Raw genomic sequence first — 17,698 nt, 5'->3', positions numbered from 1 at the left:
ACCTCAGCAGCACCTAAAGCAGAATCCACCTATCATGAGGCATCTGCTACTTTATTACAGGCATTTTCATTAGAGATGAGCGGGTTCGGTACCAGAGTTCCGAACCCACCTGAATTTAGCATAACCGAGTCGGATCCAAGCAGGCTCGGAGTTTCCTGCCTTACTCTGATCTCTCAAATCGAGGCAAAACCATAGAGATGAAATCTCGCGGTTCGTGAGCTTTCATCTCTATGATCAATGTAGTATAGAAGGGACCACGCGACAGACGCCACTTCACTCCGGCTGTGGAGACTGAACAGGGAGGGTGGGTAGTGTAGGGCTGGGAGAGGTGCTGGTGCTATCTGCTGTGTCCTGGGCTAGTGCTAGTGCTGATCCATTCTGGTCTCTGGCCACGGTGCTGTCACTGTCACTGTGCTGTTTGCTGATCCATCTGGGCTGTCTGCTGTGTCCTGGGCTTGTGCTGTGTCCAACTCTGGGGCCAAGTAAAAAAAAATCAAAGTGTCTTTTATACCGCACAAGATCCAACCCAACTCCAGTCGTGCTAAAAAAAAAAAAATCCATCAATCAAAGTGTCTTTTATATTTCTCTGTGTGTGTGCGCGTGCATGTTAGGCTTAACCGCAGTACCGCACAAGATCCAGCCAGCACCGCAAGTTGCAACCTAGTGCTGCCTGACTCCAGTCGTGCTAAAAAAAAGAAAATCAAAGTGTCTTTTATATTTTTCTGTGTGTGTGTACGTGTTAGGCTTAACCGCAGTACTGCACAAGATCCAGCCAGCAACGCAAGTTGCAACCTAGTTCTGCCCGACTCCATTCGTGATCAATCTGTGCTCTGGGCCCAAGTTCTGGAGCTGAAAAAAAACCAACTGTTTTTTTCTCTAATAATTGTCTGTGTGTCTGTGCGTGTTAGGCTTAGCCGCACAAGATCTAGCAAGCCGGCAACGCAACCTAGTGCTGCCCGACTTCAGTCATCATCAATCTGTGTTCTGGGCCCAAGTTCTGGACCCAAACCCCCCCCAAAAATAGTGTCTTTTGTCTATTTATTTTCTGTGTGTGTGTGTGTGCGTGTTAGGCTTAGCCACACAAGATACAGCAACGCAACCTAGTGCTGCCTGACTCCAGTCGTCATCAATCTGTGCTCAGGGCCCAAGTTCTGGACCCGAAAAAAAAAAATAGTGTCCTTTGTATATTTTTTTCTGTGTGTGCACGACTGCAAGTGTGTGAATTTTGTAACCGCACCTTGGCTACATTATTGGTGCTTGTGACACTGCTTCAAGACCTCAGAAAATATGGAGGGCTGTCACATGGCAGGAGAGCAAGACCAAGGACCACATTTTGTAGCTGCCGCCAGCAGTCTTCATGATAATGCAAGGCCGTCAACTTCCTTGTCCTCTATGAAGGCCCATGCCTTCAATCCTCAAGGGTATCCCAACCATCATCTTTGCACAGTACTCAACTCTATTAATAATTATATCAATCAGTTTTGAGCCAGCAAGCTGGATGCAACCTTTTGGCCCTTTAACTAGATGAAAAAAATCAATACTGTGAGCTGTGAGGTAACCAAAATTGACTGGAAACGAGTGGAAATAAATGTTATTGAGGTTATTAATACTGTAGGAACAAAAAAAGGCACATTTTATGTGATTTTAGCTGTTTTTTTATTTTTTAAGAAAAAAATCCAGATCGAAAACCAAAACATGAAAACAAAACACCAAGGAAAAAAATCCAAAACCAGATTCTGATCCAAAACCAGGGGAGATCCAAATACAAAACCAAAACACGAGGGTCGGCACACATCTCTAATTTTCATGAATGTAATTAAACTACAATGATCATTATAACAACAATGCCATCTAGTGGTGTATACACAATCACACTGACTTGCTTGTTGTGATTTAACTCACTACATTGTTTACCCATAGAGGAACTGTTATTAAGCAGACACTATTGTAGCATTTAGAATTGTAACCAGCATTGTCATTGCTTTAATACGCTAGTGGTGTACACATAAATCCTATTAGAACCTATCACAGTTTTATAGAATTCATTAGATGGTAATTATTAGGGTGGGCAATGAATGACCAACTTATATATTCATTGATATAACAATTTATATAGAGACAATTTTAATTTTATTTATTTTTAATTCACAACTTTAATTGTTCCTAGCATATTTCACTTTATGAAAGTTTTGCTATTTTAAATATTAATAATAAAAGTTACATTTTACAATGATCTAACAGTGCCCTAGCAAAGAGGACATTCTCTTCTCTTTCTCTTTTTTCTACCACTGTCTATCCAGCCTTGTGCTCCCTGTGTCACCTTCTGCCCCCTGTATCTTTCCGGCCACATGTCCCCTGTGTCAACTCCAGCCTCCTACCCTATGTCACTCCAACCTCAAACCCATGGTCAACTCCTGCCTCAAGTCTTTCCTGCCACATGCCCCCTGCTCCTTCTCCAGCCTTGTGCCCTGTCTCACCCCAGCCTCCTGCTCCGTGTCCCCTGTGTCAACTCCAGCCTCCAACCCCATGTTACTCTGGCCTCATGTCCCCTGTGTCAACTCTTGCCCCCTGTGACATTCCTGTCAGTTCAGCTCCTGCCTGTGTCACTCCAGCTCCCATTGGTCATTACAGCTCCCCGTGTCACTCCAGTTACCCAATGTCACTCCAGATTCCCATGTGTCACTCCAGTCCCCCATCTCTCTGGTTCCCCCTTATGTCACAGAGTCCATTACCCCCTCCCCCATTTGACCACTGCCAATACTTACCACACTGACTGCATTCTACCTGTCTGTAAGGTCTCACTCATTCTGGTAGAAAGGGACAATCTGCAAACTACTTGCCACTATACTTTTAAAGTGGCAAATTAATTGCAAGACTGTCCCTTGCTCCGAGATCTTGAAGATAGGGAGATATAAGATTACTCACTAAAGAGAGCCAACTTGAAGCTCAGTTGTTATTTGTTATCCACCCTGGTGGCTCCTGATAAGTTCTGCAGCACTGGGCCGGACTGAGGCTCTGAAAATGGGACCAGCCCGGGAGGGGGTGCGGGCAATTGGCACCCTGCTCCTCCGATCAGGCTGCCCCTGATCACACCTATGTGGAAGCCTTTGTTTTTTCAATATGATTGGTATCAGTTTTAGGGCCTGATTCAAACCTGCTCGCGAGTGCATATCGCTCGCAAGCGGGTCGATGGCCGGGCAGTGCGCATGCATGAGCCCCAAAGCGAGTGAATTTTCACTCACTGCGGGACTCACTACAAGACGGGGCAGCTGTCGATTGTGATTGACAACTCGCCCCATTTTGTAGGTGTGCAGGGGGGGTGGCTGGACAAACAGAGGCATTCCTGAAGGAACGCCTGCCGTTTGTGGCCGGCCCTACTGACATCACCAGTGATGTCAATAGTGAGCTTCCTGCTCTATTAGAGCAGGAAGTTCACTGGGGCTTGCGGTGGATGAGACCCTACCACAAGGGTCTTGTTGCAAGCCCGATGGTCGCGATAATCGCGACCATCGCCAGGCCGCTCGCTAAAGCTGTGGGTGGTCACCCACAGCTTAGCGAGTGGACTGGAGGCGCGGGGGGGAAACGCCCTGATTCAGAGCGAGCGCTCACAAAGAGCGTCCGGCTCCGAATCAGAGCCTCAGTCTTCTTATATTAAGTGGCATTAGGGGTTTACTGCAAGGGGGAGGGGAACCTGAAGTGGTACCATGGGGAGTACCATCTCAGTTACCATGAAGGAAGTGATGAAATTCCAATCCACCCCCAGATCAAGGAAGGCTAAATTTTGGAATCTGCAAAAAGACTTTTAGGCTGATAAAGAGGTAGTTGCTTCTGTATGTGAAGAATTGTACCCAACATAGCCTCCCCCAGCGCCATTTTGGCTTTGCCATTTTCCTGCTTCCACACAATAGAGGCACCACTTATTCTTTAGACTTTTCCTATGTTCTTCAGGAGTAATGCGAGTATGATCCAACTGCATGGTTTCTTCCAGGGTTGGTTGAACCAGTGAGGCGAAGCAGGGTTTTAGTTTGAAGTTATATCATCTGGACTACTCCTTCACCTGTGCTCATACCCTAACATGGATGTCCACCATCATACAGATTGTTATCAGGTTCTCCAGCTGTAAGGTCAAATCTCAAAACTAATTCATCATTAACACAGATAGATTTTGCCAGTAGGTTGCTATATGTGCTGTGTTATTCCAGCTGAGTTCTGAAGCAAAAGTCCTAAACTGGCCTGCATATTGTACAATGCCCCAGTAATATCATCCTGCAATAAATTAAACCCTGCAACACTGTTGCCTATAGTACCACTGGACAGCATCAAAAGGAGTAAATTAAAAAAAAATGGTTGTTTTTGTGGTTAGAATTTTTAAAAACCACCAGATTGCTTCCAAATAATGTGATCAGAATGTTTGATCTGACAGCAACACTTTTGGCACAGGCTGATTTCAATTTGTATTTTAATTTTAAATGTTACTTCTTTTAGCCTGATGATGAATAGACAATAGACTATAACCAAATAGACTGAGACACAAACTGACATCCTGTCATATCAAACTGAAGTACAAATATATTGTGTCACTGTTACCTTGGCTGGTGATAGGAAGTCCATATAAGGGTCAATCTCTGTGCTGAGAGTTTGGACACATATGAGCATGTTTTTATTACTTTTAAATACTTTATTACTTTTAAATGTGCAGCCCCACATCTGGAGTGGCAGCTCCAGATGTGGGGCAGCAGCGCAGTCCAAAATTCAAATAGGGGAGCCTCACCAACTGTCATTTTACACACTGCCAAACATAGATGGCCGGGACTCACTGGCAGTTGGTGTGACCAGGGCCGGCGCTAAGCTGTGCTGCGCCCAGCGCCGTCCTGTGTTGCCGTCCCTTCCCTCCTCCGCTCCCTCCCCCTGAGCTTAAATCTGTCCTATAGCGCTGGGAGGGAAATATATGTCCTATAGCGCCCTCCGGAAACAGTAGCGCTTCGGGCGACGGACCGGCTTGCCCGTGCCTGGAGCCGCTACTGGGTGTGCCTCCCCTATTTGAATTTTGGACTGTACTGCAGCCCCACCCCTGGAGCCGACACTGATGATCAGGATCACCTGACTCTCAATGACTGATTGACAAACATAGCAGTTCTAATGATTAAAGCACCCTGCAAAGCATATGGAATGCTCTAATTACTATCTGAGAAAGTAAGATACCTTTTACATACCCAATGATCAGAAAGATTAAATCAAGGTTACAAATTGTAATGGAACTACCACGGGGAGAGGGGTGAGGTCGCTACATGGCCCAGAGGAGAGGGTAGTTGGCAATGGATCATGTGATCATTGCAACTTACCATATGCACAAAACTGTGTTTTTTTAATGTATGCATTTTACTGTGAAGTTCAAAGTAAATATATTCAGATTTAACATAATCCCCAATGGTTTTTGTTAGAGCAGGTGGAAATATCTTCAAAATGAGTTACAATGTTCTAGCAATTGTGACTGGAGGCCGGTGACAGGAGTAGGTGTAATAAGATGCCCACTTACTCATATAAAACACTGCGTATGAGACCTCCCTCTTAGAAGTAATTATAATTGGGTGAAGCAGAATTGTTCTAGTCCCGGAATTGCTTCTATGGAAACCAATCAGTCCTTGCCTAAGGTTTGAAGTGCAGGATTGGCTGCAGTAACTATCACTAATATACAGGCTTGTCAAGTTGTATTTTATGCAAATGCTCTACAAACGCTTAGCAACATAAAAAATAAAAAAAAACTGCGAAAAACAAAAGACTGTAGACTCTTTAAGAGACATCTGCCTAAACCATACATGCGCCATAGGCAAACGCAGGGGGGGTTCTGTATTACTAGAAATAGTAATATAATAGAATGTTACTAGTGCTGCATGTTCTTCTCTTTATCACAAATGAAATAATTAGCACCAACTGTGGATCTTTTAAAATATGTCAGCCAGTAATGAATATACCTGTGCACCAACTAGGAGATCAAGAAAACATGCACTTTTAGGGGTGCACTGCTATAGACCATCAATAGGGTTAATAATTAATACTGTACAATAATACACTATCCAGTACATAAGGAGACCGATATGTACATATATGTCCAGGGCAGTGCTAAGTTCTTCTGCTGCTCCCTCAGACTCCCGGACTTACTCCAATGCTCTGGAATGATGCCCACATCTGAAAAAAAAAACATTCTGCTTAGACAGGATGGACTTTATGCTGCATCTAGTGCCATACTGTGATCGCTGGTCCTGTATATGCTGGAATTATGCAACACAATATACTTTGTATGTAACATATTAAAGCTGGATAAGTGCTAATTATACCCTCTTCATGGACTGGCCACACTCGCTCTAAAATCAAGCATTTGGAAACCCCCCCTATAGAAATCCTGCATTTGCCACTGTAATCCCCGGTATTAATGGGCTACACATGCATAAACCACATCTATCAATAGAAAACACTAAATTGTAATACAGTACTCAAATATTTACAATAGAAAACTTATTGAAATACCAGGAGAACCCTACACATGGAAGCCATGGGAAAGATGTATGAGTTAAGATGTAGAATATATCCAAAAGGAGGATATTATAAATTACCTATATAGTGCCAGCAAGTTCTGTTGCGCTTTACAGTTGGAAATGAGAGAGTAAGGAATGTTACTTGAATAAAGAATAGAGACTGCCCAATCCTAATATAAAAGATGTGTAATATCTAACATTTTTCATATATTCTCAGATGATCCATCGTTTCATGAGAAGAAGTTGAGCATTCTGAATCTATTGGCCTGCTGGAAAGATGACTATAATTGTTACAGTCCATCAAACAACATTGTGGACAATAGCTACAAGTATAGGAGCTGCAAAGAAATTAAGCAGTCACAGTGTGGTGCCAGAGGTGAGTAATGTATACACACTTTATACAATCTGGAAAGCAATCAAATACTATCTCATAATCATAGTTGCGACACCACACTGTTTTATCACATTCCTGAAAGGGGATGCAATCGGGAAGCCAGCTGACATTTTACCGACAGCTGGCTTCCCGACTGTCATATCCCGGCGAGGGTGAAATGCCCGGCGTCTAGATGTAGACACCGCTCATTTCACAGACGCCGGGAGACTGGCGCCCGGCATACCGATCGAAGAGATGATGGGCGCCGCGAGCGGACAGCCGCAGGGGGGGAGGGTTAGGTTTAGGGCTCCCGGGGGGGACTTAGGGTTAGGCACCCCCCCGGGAGGGTTAGGCTAGGGGGAAGAAGGGTTAGGGTTAGGCACCCCCCCGGGGGACTTAGGTTTAGGCAGCAGGGAAGGCGGGGGTTAGGTTTAGGCACTTGGGGAGAGGTTAGGGTTAGGCACCCCTAAGGGAGGGTTAGGGGGGTAGGTTAGGTTGGTTAATACTTACCTAGGGACGATCAGGATTTCCAGCGCTGTCGGGCTGCCACTGCCGGGATCTGTTCCAGTGTCGGGATGGCGGTATTTCATACCGATTCCCCTGAAAGAACTACTGAGATCACAGATACATTTTATACTGTTGTTATATCCTATACAAGGAATATTTGTGCACATACCATAAGGCATAGGTATAATTTTAAAGTGGTATCTGGACTTTAATACCAGGTTACCAAGTGAAATAAAGTTTCCTGCCATTTGATTATTGCACATAAATTAATTATTATTTTATGTTAGTTTTTATGTGTTATTGTCTAACATGGTACTTTTGAATATTTTGTGTAGAATACATTTCTTATATTGAATTACACACCAGATTATAATATCCATTTTTTTCAGCTTCTCTCTATGAGCTGTTAATTTGTTTTGTAGGACTATATGTCAGGGGCAGAACTGCTGCCGGTGCACCCAGTGCGTTGCAACAGAGCCCTGTGGAGTAAGGGATCCAGAGGGGCCCCCTCCACTGATCAGGTCATTATCACTGATGAGTTGCAGTGCCGTCAGCCATCAGACTGATGGCTGTCACTGGCTGCTACCCACCCGGGACTGCTGGACAGTCTGGACTGTCAGCAATCTCAGAGAGGATGGTCTGCTGTACAGGAACTGCCTGCTGGAGACTCGTGGAGGTGATCTTTTGAGTACTGCAGATGGGAGGAGAGGGCCTCTTCAAGTCCTCTGATTAGTTACGCGTTACTGCCTCGACTGCATGTCTAAAGATGCATACACACTAAATGATTAAAATGAGCGATTGAACGATTACAACATCGTTATCGTTCAATCGCTCATTAATTGTTCATAAATCGTCCAATAAAATGTCAAAAACGACGAATGATGTGCGCCCCCGCTGGTCATTTTTTACATCACCTGAACATGCAGGCCAACCTACAGGCCAAACGACAGGTTGGATATGTTCGGGGATGAGAGAGGGTGCCTGCACTGAATGACAGTTCAGTGTGGGCACTTCAGGCCCAATTCAGACTCGCTCGCTAGATTCGTTCGCACGCAGCCATCAGCTGCCAAAGTAAGCAAATCCCACGATCGCACAGCAATGCATTAGCACGCACACTATGTCTTGGCGGGGCGATCGCAGTGTGTATGTAGACACCCACCAGCCTTAGTAATACCTGTCATCTCCAGGAAGTGTATTCAACAATTGGTAACATCGAGTATCATTGCACCCATACGCAGCACTTGTGGCTGACCATACCCTACCACAAGCACTGCGAGTGCTTCAGTGTGTAATTCAGCCATATGACGTGTATGCTGACACTGCGTCTTAATTATGCACAACTCTGAAACAGCATTCAGACGCACAGACACGCCTGCGTTCGCACCACCACATCCCCGTTTCCCTCGACCAACCCGTCACCACCCACAAACACCTCGTCCTGTCACTCATTCTAGTGAGGCGACTGTGTAAAAGAGGCAATCGCATGGACTGGTTCACGCACGCACACTGCGACTTATACGCATGCGCACATTGCAAACATCGTCTCGCTGCGAGTGAACGCATCCTAGCGATCAGGTCTGAATCAGGCCCATTATCCACTGCACTAGATGAAAAACAATTGCACAATTACAATGTTGTAATCATGCAGTCGTTACACTGTCGTCTAGTATGTACGCACCTTTACTGTGCCACTCATAGTAACCCTATGCCCCGTCCTGTCATCATATACCCATGATCTTCTCCCTCTCCAAGTCACCATCTGCCCATCAGAATAGGTATGTAATACCGCCGGCCGCATGGCCGGCAGTTCGAATCCCGGCAGCGTCAGGCCGGCAGAGGAACAGATCCCGTCAGCGGCAGCCCGACAGCGCTGAAAATCCCGATCGTCAGCAGGTAAGTATTAACTAACCTAACCTACCCCCCTAACCCTCCCTTAGGGGTGCCTAACCCTAACCTCCCCCCCAAGTGCCTAACCCTAATCCCCCCTCTAAGTGCCTAAACCTAACCCCCCCTTCCCCGCTGCCTAAATCTAACTCCCTCGGGGGGTGCCTAACCCTAACCTCCCCCCGGGGGTGCCTAACCCTAACCCTCCCTCCCCCTAGCCTAACTCTAACCTCCCGGGGTGGTGCCTAAACCTAAGTCCCCCCCGGGAGCCCTAAACCTATCCCTCTCCTCCCGCGGCTGTCCGCTCGCGGCACTTGGCATCCCTTCGATTGGGATGCCGGGCGCCGGTCTCCCAGCATCGGTAAAATGAGCGGTGTCTACATCTAGACGCCGGTCATTTTACCCTCGCCGGGATATGACAGTCGGAAAGTCGGCTGTCGGTATAATGTCTGCCTCTTCTCATCAGCCTCTGCCTGGCCCCATCAGCCTCTGCCTCTCTCTGTCATCTTCTGCCCATCACCCTCTCCCCATCACCATATGCCTCTCGCCATCACCCTGGGTCTCTTCCCATCACCCTCTCTACGTCAGCCTCTGTCTCTCCCCATCACCCTCTGCCAGCAGATCATCTGTGTAGCCTCGGAGCAACACTACTGACATCAGACACTGGTGAGTTTGAAAGGGGCAAAGAGTATTATTATTTGATTAAAGGAGACACAGATTATTATTATTATTATTTGATAAAATGGGGCACAGTTTATTATTAGACACTGGAATGCTGTCTGTGTTGTCCGGCTGTCATGTGGTGCAGTACCATATGCCATATTATGAACTCAGCGTGGGCACTAGAAGGGAGGGGGCCCAAAGCATATTTTTTGCACCTGGGCCCACCACTCGCAAGTTCCGTCCTTGCTATATGGTGTATGCAGTTCTGGTCATACAGTATATAGATATATTATACAGAAAACACTAACTACAGTACATATATTGTGCTTTTAGTTTGTACTACATGCTTCTATGTGCACACTACCTACTTTAATTGAAAGAGAATAGCTATTAATGTGCTTTAAATACAGATGGAATCTACACACTAACCAGTGAAGATGGGGTGTCCTATCAGACCTTCTGTGACATGACCACCAATGGAGGAGGTTGGACTTTGGTAGCCAGTGTCCATGAAAACAATATGCTTGGGAAGTGCACTACTGGCGACCGCTGGTCCAGCCAACAGGGAAACAATGAAACTAACCCAGAAGGAGATGGCAACTGGGCAAATTATGCCACATTTGGTTTACCAGATGGAGCCACCAGTGATGACTACAAGGTAAGAATGATCGTGCCGGTCAGGATTTCTGCTATATTATGTTATATTTAGTTTCTATTGTGGCAGATGAGACTTGTTGCTACCCTATTATCTGGAGCAATAAATGTTTCTCTAGCACTTTACATATGAAAATTATTTCTCCCATGTGATTAGAACCCCGGCTATTATGATATATCTGCTAATGACGTGGGCATATGGCACGTGCCAAACAAGACACCAGTAACCAAATGGAGAGAATCATCCCTTCTCCGATATCGCACAGATAATGGCTTCCTGTCTGATAAAGGTGGAAACCTCTTTCAACTGTACAAGGTAAAATATGACCTCAGAATTAAATTTTTCTCAGGTTTGTACAAAAAGTAATCAGTATATTATGCAGACTTATGCAGATACTGTACATCTCTGTATTTTCTTAAAATGGAATTCCCTTAGAACATTCCACACTGCCAAGTTGTACTTCCTGGGTACTGAAAGATGGAGGATCTCTAGGGGACATTCAGACCCCTGAATATCAGTCTAGACAAACTCACTTTCCAGTAATGGGGACCCTAGCATCTAGAAAATCTAGGTATAGTATATGGAAACAAGACCAATGACTCATCTCACAGTGAAGACATCACAGGAGTTGAGAGTATCAGCATGAACAGATCACTGCATTTGGCTTTACATTTTTTTGCATTGGTGAGATAACATAGTGGAGAGTACCAGTGGCGTCCCTCCCCACGGTGACACCCGGTGCGGGGAGGGACGCCATGCGCTCGGCACCGGCCAAAATGGGGGCGTGGCCTTCGGGAGGGGGTGTGTTGGAGGCGTGGCATCGCATGGCGGGCCTTCGGGAGGGGCGTGGCCTCGCGGCGCAAACCCGGCCCGTGGCCGTGGCTAACAAAATGATACATTAGGTATCAATGGGGTGATGCCCGGCGGGGGGTGCAGGAGGTGCGGGCATGGGCAGTGCCGGCTCCCTCACTGACAGGAGCCGAGTGCTGCACTTAATGCTATAGTGCAGCACCCGGCTCCTGTCACTGAGGGGGATCCTGCACCTTGGTGTCACCCCTCAGCGGGTGACACCCGGGTGCGGGCCGCACCCCCCGCACCCGCCTTGTGACGCCACTGGAGAATACGTCTCAGTGAGTTATGCTTCAGGTTGGGTAAAGGGGATTCCTGGCAACTGGGGATGAAGGTGAATATCACTTTAAAATATTAATAATAATTTTACAAGCATTATTATATTTTTAGATTGTCTGTGAATGGTTCAATTTCTTCCCCTTTTTCAATGGCCGTAGGCACGCGCCAGGGGTGCCCATTGTCTCTGTTTTCATTTGCTTTGGCGATGGAGCCACTGGGATGTATCCTATGATCTCATTCAGACATTATAGTTTTGTGAGTGGCTGGAAGGGCAGATAGGGTGGCTTCATATGCCGCCGACTTGTTGTTTTTATCTAATTATCTAATCAGGTTACCAGCAGCTCTTCAAGTCATAGATTTATTTGGAGTGTGTTCTGGTCTAAAAATTAACTGGTATAAGTCATATATTATGCCACTTAGAGGTAGCTGCTCAGTAACCCCTTTAGACTCTCTTCCTCTTGGGAAGGACCATTTTAAATATTTAGGTCTTTGGATAACAAACACAGCTAGTGATTTTGTTTCCCTTAATATAAACCCTTTTCTATTTATGTTAAGGATAAAATTAGGGCAGTCAGTTTAATAAAAATGGTTCTGCAACCCAAGCTATACATACTTCCACATTCTCCTGTTTTTCTTTCTGCTGGTATATTTAGGAAACAAAATAGCTCCATTTCTTCATTGGTTTGGGTGAATCGTCATTCTTGTATTAGTTTAATGCAGGCATGTCAAACTCAAAATAACATCATGCCCGAATATTCAAGGTCTTCGAGTTTGTGGGCCGCAAAAAGAAAAAAAGTCTTATATGCAATTTTGAAAGGTTTATTAATAATAAAAACCAATGCAGTGCCTCCTGTAGTAGTGCCCTTTATGCAATTCCACCCTGTATTAGAGCCCCTTTTGCAATGCCCCCTGAATTTGTGCCCATTATGCAATGCCCCTTATGCAGTGCCCTAGTAGTGCCCATTATGCAGTCCCCCAGTAATGTCCCTAGAAGTAAACCTTATGCAGTGCCCCAGTAATGCCCCTTATGTTGTGCCCCCAGTAATGCCCCTTAAGCAGAGCCCCCAGTAATGCCCCTTATGCAGAGCCCCCAGTAATGTCCCTAGTAGTGCCCCTTATGTAGTGCGTCAGTAATGCCCCTAGAAGTGCACCTTATGCAGTGCCCCCAGTAATGGCCCTTATGTTGTGCCCCCAGTAATGCCCCTTATGCAGAGCCCCCAGTAATACCCCTTATGCAGAGCCCCCAGTAATGCACCTGTCACACTCAGCTCAAATGGTGTGACTTACATTACAATTTGCTGCAGGTCAGGATTTCAGCCTGACCTTGTTCGAGAACCATGCACTGACATCACCATCATGTCAGTTGCTAGCATTCTTCCAGTGGGAGTGCTCCTGCCTCAGCTGACCTCAGCAGCCTATCAGGGACTGGCAGCAGATTCATATCCCCTGTGAGAACTCCCACTGGTGCCAGAGCAAAGAGTTGCTTCCTAGTGTTAAGTTCTATCCTGTGGCTCCTTTGTGCAGAAAACCAACACTGCTATCTGGCTCAAATACTACAGTTTCGGTGTCCTAATTTGTGTGCTGCTGTATTCCAGTTTAGGAATCACAAGTTGTTCCAGTGAACTTACTCAGCAAACATCAGTTGCAGTCTATTATCCAGCTCAGTGAAATCACCAGCTGCACTGATTAGAGGATTTCTGCAATCAGCCTTTGCAAGTCTGTTCCTGACCCTGGCTTTGTTTCTGACCTGCTTCTGTCTAATCCCTGGTACTGCGTTTGGTAATCTGGTTCTGACCTTGGCTATTCTCTGCGATCTGCACACGTTTGCTCCCTGGTACTTTGTTGTCCATTTGGCTCTGACCCGGCCTGTTCACTATGCTGAAAGTCTTCTCCGCTCCATCCAGAGTTCACCAGCACCTGTATAGGGGAACCTATTCTGAGGGCCATGACCTGTATGTTGGATGCAGCCAAGCCCATACCCTCTTGCGAGGGTCCCTGGTGAACACCGTCGGTACATTAGACTCTGCGCCTCAGAAATAGGTCACGCCAATCCCCAAATACGGGTTGCGTCCATTTGCCATCCGAGAGTTGTGACAGATTGCTCTGGCCATAAAAAATATGGACGCTGCTGGTCAGACTCAAGTGGCAGACCCCAGTCTGGGCCTTATAAATGTGGTGAAGAGATTTGAGATGACACAAGCATGTATACTACAATATTTGGCTGATTGTTTTACCATGGCTTCTCAGTCTCAGGGAAAATGTTCAGACTCTGTTAACTCCTGCATACCTCCACTCTCTTCTGAAGAATTTCATGGTAATCAAGTAAATAACTGTGTTAAAGGGACCTCTACTCACAATTGCTCACAGATCTCCCAGTCACCAAGTAAATTGAATCCTGCACGACTTGTAATATTTAAGCAAATGTTGGAGCAGCTGCAAAAGCTTTTAGCCATTCTTATCCAGATTCTACCGGAATTAATTTCTTCTGATTCTGATGAAATCCCAACTCAGTATAATAAAACCAAGGAGTTTGCAGATTTAGGAGCTTTAAAGACTTTGGTCTCCTCATCTCTATCGAAAAGGGAAAAGTATCAGAGTTTTCCACGGCTCAAGCTGTCAGAAGCTGAACGTCAGCGACATAAGGAATTTCAACTTTGTCTTTACTGTGGGGTCCTGATCATTTTATAAAAGACTGTTCTCTCTGGAAATCAAGGAAGGGTGACGAGTCTCAGTGTCACAGCATTAATGCCAATGAACTATCTAGATTGTCATCTTCAGTTCCAGTTTCCACTACTAGGAGTGCTAAGGAAGTTGCCCAAAAAGGAACTCCAGTGCGACATTGGGGTCCAGTGACAAGAGCACCCTATTCCAGGTTTGGAAATCAAAAGAGAGTGTTCAGATCTCCCAAAATTAGTGTGAAGTCTGTTCTTGCAGTCTCAGGAGGAGTCTCCGATATTCAAACTCCAGAAGGAATATCCGATGTTCAGTCTTCAGCAGGGGTATCTGATGTTTCACTCCAAGCAGTAATATTCAATGTTCCAGCACCAGCAGGGGTATCTGATACTTCAACTCCAACAAGGATATCCGATGCTCAGACTCCAGAAGGAGTATTTGATGTTCAGGCCCTAGCAGGTGTATCCGATGTTCTACCTGTAAGCAAGGTGTCCAATATTCCAACCCCAATGGGGGTATCCAATGTTCCAGCTGCAAGAGAGAAATTCGATGTTGAAGCCCCAGTAGGAGTATCCGATGTTTCAACTTCAACAGGGGCATTTGATGTTCCAGTAAAAGCAGGGGTATCCAATGGTTCAGTTCCAGCAGGGGAATCCTTTGTTTCAGCCTCAAGAGATATATCTGATGTTTCACTCTCAAGAGAGGTGTTTGGCTGTTCAACCCCAGGGGGTATCCGATGTTCTAGTCTCAGCAGTGGTATCTGATGTGTTAACCCCAGCAGGGGCAGCTGATGTTTCGGCCTCAAGAGCAGTGACCGATGTGCCAGCCTCAGAAGGGGTATCTGACTTCCCAGGCCCAGTGGGGACATCAGACTTTCCAGCCCCAGAGGGGGCATCCAATTCTCTAGGCCCAGAGGGGGCATCTGACTTCGTAGGCCCAGAGAGGGCATATGATTCTGTAGCCCTAGGAAGGGCATCTGACTTTGTAACCCCAGGAGGGTTGTCTGATTTTACAGCTCCAGGAAGGCATGTAGGCCTCCAGCTCCAGGAAAAATGTCTGAGTTGCCAACCCCAGAGGAGGTGTCTGAGTTGCCAACCCCAGAGGAGTTGCCTGAGTTGCCAGCCCCTGGAGGGGTGTCCAGTCCAGTGCCTCAGCCCCAGGAGGGGTGTCCAGTGCCTCAGCCCCAAGAGGGGTGTCCAGTGCTTCAGCCCCATGAGGGGTGTCCAGTGCTTCAGCCCCATGAGGGGTCTCCAGTGCCTCAGCCCCAGGAGGGGTCTCCAGTGCCTCAGCGCCAGGAGGGGTCTTCACTGCCTTATCCCTAGGGTAGATTTCCAGTGCCAAGTTCCCAGGAGGGATTCACAGTGCCATGGATACAGACATGTTCACAGTGCCATAGATACAGACATGGATTCCTGTTTGCCACTTCCTGAGAGCATCACCATGTGGACTACTAATACAGTCCAGACTCAGAAAGGGTCATCTAAACTTTCTGTTCTATCCAGTTCCAGTGTGTCCGGTCTTAATCCGGTTTTAACCTCTACGATTCCTGCCAGTTTAAGTGACTCCAATCCAAATCCGATTCTACCTATTCTGCCAGGTGATAGCCCTCCGTCTCCTGGTTGCAAAAAGGACTTAGAGTTCTCACAGATCAATGTAATACCTGCTGTAATGAGCCCTTCACCTGATTCTCTGCTAAGAAGTTTGGTGGATGATCTTCCATCCGTTTATTTTATGGAGATTTAGATCAGCTTTACACCTTGGTACGTCAATATCTTTCCGATGTGGACTCTGGATTGTTTCCTTCACTTACTCCTGCCAATGTGGTAAAATTTTTCCTTTTGGCCTTTAGGGGTAAAGCTTTGGACTGGGCTAATCCACTCATAGAGACCAAGGATCCCATTTTAGAAGATCTCTCAGCTTTCGCTGAAGCAGTACTGCAAAGGTTTCCTCCAAAAGCCTCAAGATCAGCACAAGGTCCACAGCCTGCGGTATTGAGACTTGATGTCACCTCCTTGGCCCCTCTCCATAAAGGCTCCTCTGGGTATCCTGGTCCTTTGGATCCATCATCCACTTCTGGTTCTGTTTTCAAGAAAAATAATTTGATTCTGACTCTAGACTTGGATTCTTATTATGATCCTATAGCGAACGAAGCACCTTTCTCTGGAGGTCCTATGTTTAGAAAGGAAGTTTTCGTTGAACCAGAGAATCCATCTCTTCCAGGTGTATCAAGACATTCCCGAAAGGGCAAGAAGAATTGTCGAAAGCATTAATTAGTTGTGTTGGTGTTCAGAGATCTATTCAAATTTTTTTTTTTTTCAAGACATAGGGGTATCCGGAGGCCACCCGTTAGGAGGGGGATATTGTCACACTCTGATCAAATGGCGTGACTTACATTACCATTTGCTGCAGATCAGGACTTCTGCCTGACCTTGTTCAAGAACCATGAACTGACATCACCATTAAGCACTATGGGCCTGATTCAGACCCACTCGCGAGCGGCTGTCCATGCACTGAGCATGCGCACGACAGAGGGAGCTCCGTCGTGCGCATGTGCGAGATGCGACGAGTGAAGGACTTTCCTTCGCTCGTTGTGTCTGATCAAAGGGGGCGTGCTGTCGATGTTGATTGACAGCACGCCCCCTTTGGTGGGCGTGCCGGGGGGCGTGCCTCCCAGACGGGGGCGTTCCCAAGGGAACGCCTACCGTCAGAAGCCGGCCCCACTGATATCACTAGTGATGTCAGTGGGAGTTGTTTTGGCTCTGATAGAGCCAAAATCACTCTGGGCCTTGCGGTTGAGAAACTCAACCGCAGGCTCCGGCTCGCAGTGGCGATGGTCGCGATGGTCAAGACCATCGCGACCATCAACCTGCACGCTCGTATAGGCTGTGGGTGGTGACCCACAGCTATACGAGCGTCCAGGAGGACGCTCCATAATTATGGAGGTGGGCCCTGATTCAGAGCGAGCGCTCTGGTCAGAGCGTCCGGCTCTGAATCAGGGCCAGTCAGCTGCTAGCATTCTTCCAGTGGGAGTGCTCGTGCCTCAGCTGACCTCAGCAGCCTATCAGGGACTGGCAGCAGATTCATATCCCCTGTGAGAACTCCCACTGGTGCCAGAGCAAAGAGGTGCTTCATAGGGGTAAATTTACTAAAGTGAGAGTTTTTAGAAGTGAGTTTTAGAAGTGATGTTGCCTATAGCAACCAATCAGATTCTACGTAACATTTAACTAGCACCTCCTAGAAGATAATAGCTATAATTTGATTGGTTGCTATGGGCAACATCAC

The 17,698-nt window shown here is 46.5% G+C and overlaps 1 protein-coding gene across 1 annotated transcript in view; it reads left to right on the top strand.

Moving 5' to 3' along the window:
* LOC148543382 (intelectin-1-like) overlaps positions 1-17,698 on the top strand; it is a 107,850-nt gene that overhangs the window by 49,049 nt on the left and 41,103 nt on the right. The window contains exons 2-4 of the mRNA XM_088468519.1: positions 6,751-6,909; positions 10,371-10,618; positions 10,772-10,930. Coding sequence (XP_088324645.1) covers positions 6,751-6,909; positions 10,371-10,618; positions 10,772-10,930 — 566 coding nt within the window. The remainder of the gene's footprint in view (positions 1-6,750; positions 6,910-10,370; positions 10,619-10,771; positions 10,931-17,698) is intronic.

This window comes from Taudactylus pleione, unplaced genomic scaffold, assembly GCF_031769625.1.
Source record: "Taudactylus pleione unplaced genomic scaffold, aTauple2 ptg000004l, whole genome shotgun sequence".
Classification (NCBI taxonomy): Eukaryota; Metazoa; Chordata; class Amphibia; order Anura; family Myobatrachidae; genus Taudactylus; species Taudactylus pleione.
This window is presented reverse-complemented; position numbering and strand designations above follow the sequence as displayed.